We start from the raw sequence: 6,000 nt of genomic DNA, 5'->3' as shown, positions 1-6,000 counted from the left end.
CAGAATAAAAAGAAAAGTAGAATTAAAACGAAAGAACTAATATTTCATATCCTAAATTTCAAAGATATCCATTTCTTTTTCAAATTTTATAACAAAGTAAACGGTATCACATGAATCACATAAATTGAGACAAATAATATTAACATTAGTCACGTAAATTGAAACAAATAATATCAATATTAATCACATAAATTGAAACGAACGGACACGTCTCATACTTTCATCGTGGCGGCTTTCGTAATGGAATGGTAACCAAATGATGCAACCAACTAATTAATTGGCTTATTTGTTGGGAACATGTTAGTGGAATGCTCATCATTCATTTACGCATACGGCGCACACTACTTTCTTCGTTGCTACAGTACGCTCCACCCCCGCCAATTTATATTCAGTATTCAATTCATTCCAATTTCACTTGCAGAGTTCTCGTTCTCAGCTGAAAATTCCATTTTCAAAGTAATATTTTATCAGTGAGTGTGAACATTATCGCTATGAATTTACAATTCTCCAGTTTTTTTTGTTCAATTATGTACCAATTTTACTCTGTTTACTATAAATTTGTTTATATATTTTTCCTTTTTCTAGATTTTACCTTGAAAAATCGAGTTCGTTTTCTCTGCATTAGTGATTTGGAGCAATTTTTTATCAAACAGATTGAGTTGAAACTCTGCTTTTCGTAATCGTATGAATCATTTGTATCCATTATAATTTGTTTTTACATTTTTCGTTCTTCTAGATTTTACCTCGAATAATCGAGTTCAGTTTGTCTGGATAAGTGATTTGGAGCAATTTTTATCAAACAGTTTGAGTCCTTGGCGTGAAATTCTGTTTTTCGTAGTCATATGGATTATATGTATCCATTTTACTCTATGATTTGTTTTTATATTTTTCATTCTTCGAGCTTCTACATCAGAAAACTAGTTTAGTTTGTTAAGAAAATTTATTTCTGTGATTTGGAGCAATTTTTATCAAACTCCTTCGCTTGAAATTCTGCTTCAAGTATTATCTCAATTTGTAATCGTATGAATCATATGTATCCATTTTACTCTGTTCATTATAATTTGTTTATACATTTTTCGTTCTTCTAGATTTTACCTCAGAAAACTAGTTTAGTTTGTTGAGAAAATGTATTTCTGTGATGTGGAGCAATTTTTATCGAATAGTTGGATCCTTTGCGTGAAATTTTTGCTTTGAGAATTATCTCAATACGTAATTGTATGAATCATATCTATCCATTTCACTCTATTCATTATGATTTGTTTATCTTTTTCTTACTTGGACTGACTGTGAAAAAGCTTTTCATATAAGCGGAATTCGTTTTTATTACTTAACTCGGAAAACTAATTTAGTTTGTTACGGATGTATTTCTGTGATGGATGAAGTCATTTTCCTGCATCTGTGATAGTGAACAATTTTATTGAGCTTTTTGTGTGTTTAGCCATAGTTTTAGCTAATGCTGTACTAATTTGGAGTTGAGACATAGTTGATGATATGATCTCCATTTTTGTTAAACTAGAGGTGTATGTGTGGTTAGGACGCATCCGATGTTAAGTAGGAATAAAATGAGCTATGGGTTCGTTGACAAGTTCCGAACCTATAAACTTCAAATCCTGGTTTTACCTCTGCTTTATATTAATCCAGTGATTGTGTTTTTCAGGCGTCCAAGTAGAAAATTCTACTGCACAAATTTGGACTAAGTTGAGATCCTATATATGGAGAAACTAGTATTTCAAAATGGTGTCAAGAAGGATCAGTTGCTTTCTGCAGTAAATGATTATCATGGTGGAGTTATAGTGGAATTGAAGGAGCCTATGGACCCCAATGTCTTTCAAAACATGCTTAAAGCTTCATTATCCAAGTGGAGGTTGCAGGTATGCTGCCTTTTTTCTTAGTTATGAGTAAAGATGAGCATTATCTTGATGTTGACTGTCCACCTGTTTGTAGCTTCCCACTGAATTATGGTTGAAAAGTAGAACCACCGGACACCACAATCGTATTTAAATGTGTTGAGAATTTAATTAAATAATAAAAGTGCGCTCTTTTTAATAGCTTAATCTTTTAGATGAGATGATCACACACTTTAATATGGTATCAGAGCAACAGGTAGAGGTCCTGTGATCGAATCTCACCGCCACCCATATCAAAAAGAGTTTCCACGTGCGCCCTTTCTAACAGCTTAAGCGTTTAGATGAGATGGCGTGTGTTACACCACATGTTTCCCCTTCCTTTAAACCAGGAAGAAAAGCACAGTATGAAGAATTAAGTGAATCTTCTTTTAAACCAGGAAGTTATGTTACCATTGTGTTTGTGGTTGATGTTGTATAGATGAGAAGCTTCCATTGACAGCAGTGGTGGTGAAAATTAGCTTTGGAATTTGACTCATCAGTTTTCCAGTTTGGCTGACAAGACTCTTGCAGTTTTCATAAGAACTAGGTTCCTGGTTTCTTTTATGGCTGTTGGACAGTCTTCAACTTGCATGATGTTGTGACCTCTTACTATCAAAATGAGTTGTGTGGCCAGAATAACTTTCTAGTTTAGAGTTTATGATATTATATATTTTGCAGGGGAAGAAGGGTGTCTGGATTAAACTACCAATTGAACTCGTAAATTTGGTTGAAACTGCAGTTAAGGTAATTTCACTTTACTTTTCCGAACTCGAATATGATAGCGTTCATGTTGACATAAGGAGGCTCACGGGATTCCATTTGTACACTTAAATGTGTCCTAGACTTGCTATTCTTACTAGAGACTTAAAATCTGTACCAAATGCAATATTTGAGTCAGCAATAAAAACTTCGCAATAGAAAAAGCCATTGTATGATGACATTGCAATATATCATGCTGTTGTTTAAGATGTTGGAGGTTGAAATTGGATATCACCCTTGATACTGAATGTACGCCATTGAAATCTACTTTAAGAAACTATATAATAATATCGTTTCACGAACTCAAGTTCTTATATCATACTTTAGGTTGAGGAAAATATATCACTAGCTTTGCTATGAAATTGACCCAAATGTTTGACATTGACTTCAGGAAGGGTTTTGGTACCACCACGCGGAACCACATTACCTAATGCTAGTGTATTGGATTCCTGAAACTGAGAATACCATCCCAGCAAATGCCTCACACCGAGTGGGTATTGGCGCTATAGTCTTGAATGACAAAAGAGAGGTAACTCAGATCTATTTTCATTGTATATAAATCTTTGCTCCTAATAATGTGTTCATCTGTGATTGTTCTGTTTTTCTCAGTATCTTACTCCCTGATTGAACGGTTACACTTCTATTACTTTAATGTGATATAAAAAGCATGCACTTATTTCTTGAAATGGCTTTTCCAGATGATTACATGTTGCAACTAATCAATTAGTGTCTATCAATCATGCCCAAGCTTATTTTCATTTCATGCCTGTGAAAAAAGCTTCCCTACACTTCAAATCATTCTACTCAAGTCTGGATTCTGCGTCACTTGTCAATTGTCATTTGTTATGTACTGGTAGATTAACTGACCTATCAGAGATCTCTGTGCCTCAATTGTTTGATTGTACATTAATTTTGTGATGGAGGAAGCACATTTTGATCACTAGAAATATTTCGTGTCTCGGACCACTATGCTTGAGCATCTTGGTGCTGATTTCCAGTCTAAGTTTTGGAAATCTTTTGCTTTTAGTTGCTTGTTGTCCAAGAAAATAGCGGCAGATTAAAGGGAACTGCTGTATGGAAGATCCCTACTGGCATTGTCGAAGAGGTATGCACATTAGTTGGAGCTAAAGTCAGCTGCACAACTAGTCACATGCCCTCTAAACTGTATTTTGAGCTCTTATTCTGCAGGGCGAGGATATATTTGAAGGTGCAATAAGGGAAGTAAAAGAAGAAACAGGAGTAAGTTTATTTAATACCGAAAGCCACATAATCAAAATAAACCAACATATGCCATTTTCCTGCTGTACATGTGACTGTTATTGCTTCTCTAAGATTTGTCGGATTCCATTTATTGCAGATTGACACTGAATTTATGGAAGTACTTGCATTCAGGTAGGGAAACTGTTGTCATGTTGTTTATGTGAGGAATAACTATATAATAAGCTACGATCACAAAGGATTATAGATTAGAGAAAATTGTATCTTATGCTTTATAGTGATCCCATAGACTCCTTTTGCCACCACATTCCCTTGTTTGAATCAATGTAGACTTAGCTAAAGGACACAATGGAAGAAAAATATTTATATAAGTGATATCTACTAGTTGGGAATAGGTTTTATACTTGTTAGAGAAATTCTAATGTTATCATTATTATTACTATAAAACTTATTTTTTTCCACTTCTATTTTATTTGGTACAATTGGAGTTGAGCTTACATGAAGAAGTGAGGATTCACATAACCGGTCCTAACTTGTTTTGGACGGAGGCACAGTTGTTATTAGTGAGGTCACTAATGCCATAGAGCTTGAAAAAGAAAGGTTCTAGTTTAAATTAAGGCACTTTCTCTATGCCCAACTATATATCATGACTGTTTTCTCCACCATGTTATTGCTTTAATTACTGTGATACATTATGGCTAAAGAAAAGGAGAACCAGTAAATATGCAAAAAATATCTGAAAAGATGATACTTCCTTTATTCCAAATTGAGTATTTTCTGAGAATAAGTGCAACTCAACTTATTCATGAGGGAAATCAGAAGTTGATTAGAGTGTGTGTTTGGAGAATATATTTGTATATTCCGAAATGAAGTATACATTTTGCATATGTTATGGAAACGATTAGTTTCAAGCGCTACGTCTTTTAAAACTTTTTTGCTGATTAAATGGAACTATTGACAAGGAGGAAATGTTATTTGGAAAAGGAAGTAACATCTTGAATGACCAGAGGATTTTAGTGTAGAAGTTTCTTATCATATTCTAGACCTATAAAATGCTCCCCATTGTCTGGATTTCTGCAGTAATCACATTTCTATTTTTACAGGCAAACACACAAGGCGTTGTTTGGCAAGTCAAACTTATTCTTCATTTGCATGATGCGCCCTTTATCATTTGACATTCAAAAGCAAGATTTAGAAATTGAGGCAGCCCAGGTATGTCTTAGTTCAATTCTATAGATTTGTAACAGTATTCTCGAGTCAAGTGGCTGAGCTAAGCGTTCTAACAAGAGGATTTTTAAAAGTGTAAAAATGACACTTGAGATCTTCCCCAGGGTTTAGCTCTCAATTGGCAAAGGTTGAGGGACTTGTGTGCTAGTCACAAGTTCGAGATCTGGGCAAAGTGAACTAAGTCCAGTATTTTCGTAGAGAAAGGTAGAGGGTGGGCCCATCATCCCCGACTTCCAAAGTTTGTGATTGGCCATAGAGTTGGCTCTAGATGATTTCTTCGGTCATAAAGAGAATGACACTTGAACTTCTTCCTCATATCAAGGGAATTCAACAACTTATGTGTATACAAAAATATTACTTTTATCCTATTTGTGTAGTGTAACTATCTGATAAAGGAATTCAATTAACCCTCTTCAATACACTTGGCTATGCCACTACTCGAGTCGTAACAAATCTTAACATAGTGTTACTTCCTTTCAGTGGATGCCAATTGAAGAGTATGCAGCTCTACCTTTTGTTCAGAAACATGGCCTTTTCAAGTACATCAAAGATTTATGCTTGGTTAAGGCCGAAAGGAATTACCCGGGGTTTACTCCTGTGCCTATAACATCATTTTTCGATGCTAGCACGAGTTTCCTGTATTGCAACAAGGATGGTCTGGACCAAGAAAGCTCTGCAAGTTCATCTCTCAAGGAAGATTTGGAGATCGAAACTTGTAAGACTATTTTGATCTAATTTATAAGTTAGTATTTTCTCTAGTAATTGTTTCTATCCTCTACGATGAAATTATGTGTATTTTCAATTTTTGTTTAGTCATGGTCTCACGTGATTTTCTTTTCTTTTTGCCATTAACCATCCCATGTTCAGAATCAATTGGTCCTATTAATCGGGATCCCCTAGGACTGTAACT

The 6,000-nt window shown here is 34.8% G+C and overlaps 1 protein-coding gene across 1 annotated transcript; it reads left to right on the top strand.

The window, feature by feature from the left end:
- Positions 1-244: 244 nt before the first annotated feature.
- Positions 245-5,901, top strand: LOC125821238 (nudix hydrolase 2-like). The gene is made up of 9 exons (XM_049500656.1): positions 245-456; positions 1,658-1,871; positions 2,565-2,630; positions 3,037-3,174; positions 3,673-3,750; positions 3,834-3,884; positions 4,003-4,037; positions 4,967-5,075; positions 5,571-5,901. The coding sequence occupies exons 2-9, from the start codon at positions 1,713-1,715 to the stop codon at positions 5,823-5,825; spliced, it is 891 nt and encodes a 296-aa protein (XP_049356613.1). The 5' UTR covers positions 245-456; positions 1,658-1,712; the 3' UTR covers positions 5,826-5,901.
- Positions 5,902-6,000: the final 99 nt, after the last annotated feature.

The sequence above is a fragment of the Solanum verrucosum genome, unplaced genomic scaffold (assembly GCF_900185275.1).
Source record: "Solanum verrucosum unplaced genomic scaffold, falcon-dt-bn FXZP01000222.1, whole genome shotgun sequence".
Taxonomy (NCBI): Eukaryota; Viridiplantae; Streptophyta; class Magnoliopsida; order Solanales; family Solanaceae; genus Solanum; species Solanum verrucosum.
This window is presented reverse-complemented; position numbering and strand designations above follow the sequence as displayed.

Coding starts and splice junctions, on each gene's coding strand:
- LOC125821238 (XM_049500656.1), top strand. CDS start 1,713: ATGGAGAAACTAGTATTTCAAAATGGTGTCAAGAAGGATCAGTTGCTT. Junction 3,175..3,672: donor TCTTGAATGACAAAAGAGAG/GTAACTCAGATC, acceptor TTTTGCTTTTAG/TTGCTTGTTGTCCAAGAAAA. Junction 5,076..5,570: donor TAGAAATTGAGGCAGCCCAG/GTATGTCTTAGT, acceptor ACTTCCTTTCAG/TGGATGCCAATTGAAGAGTA.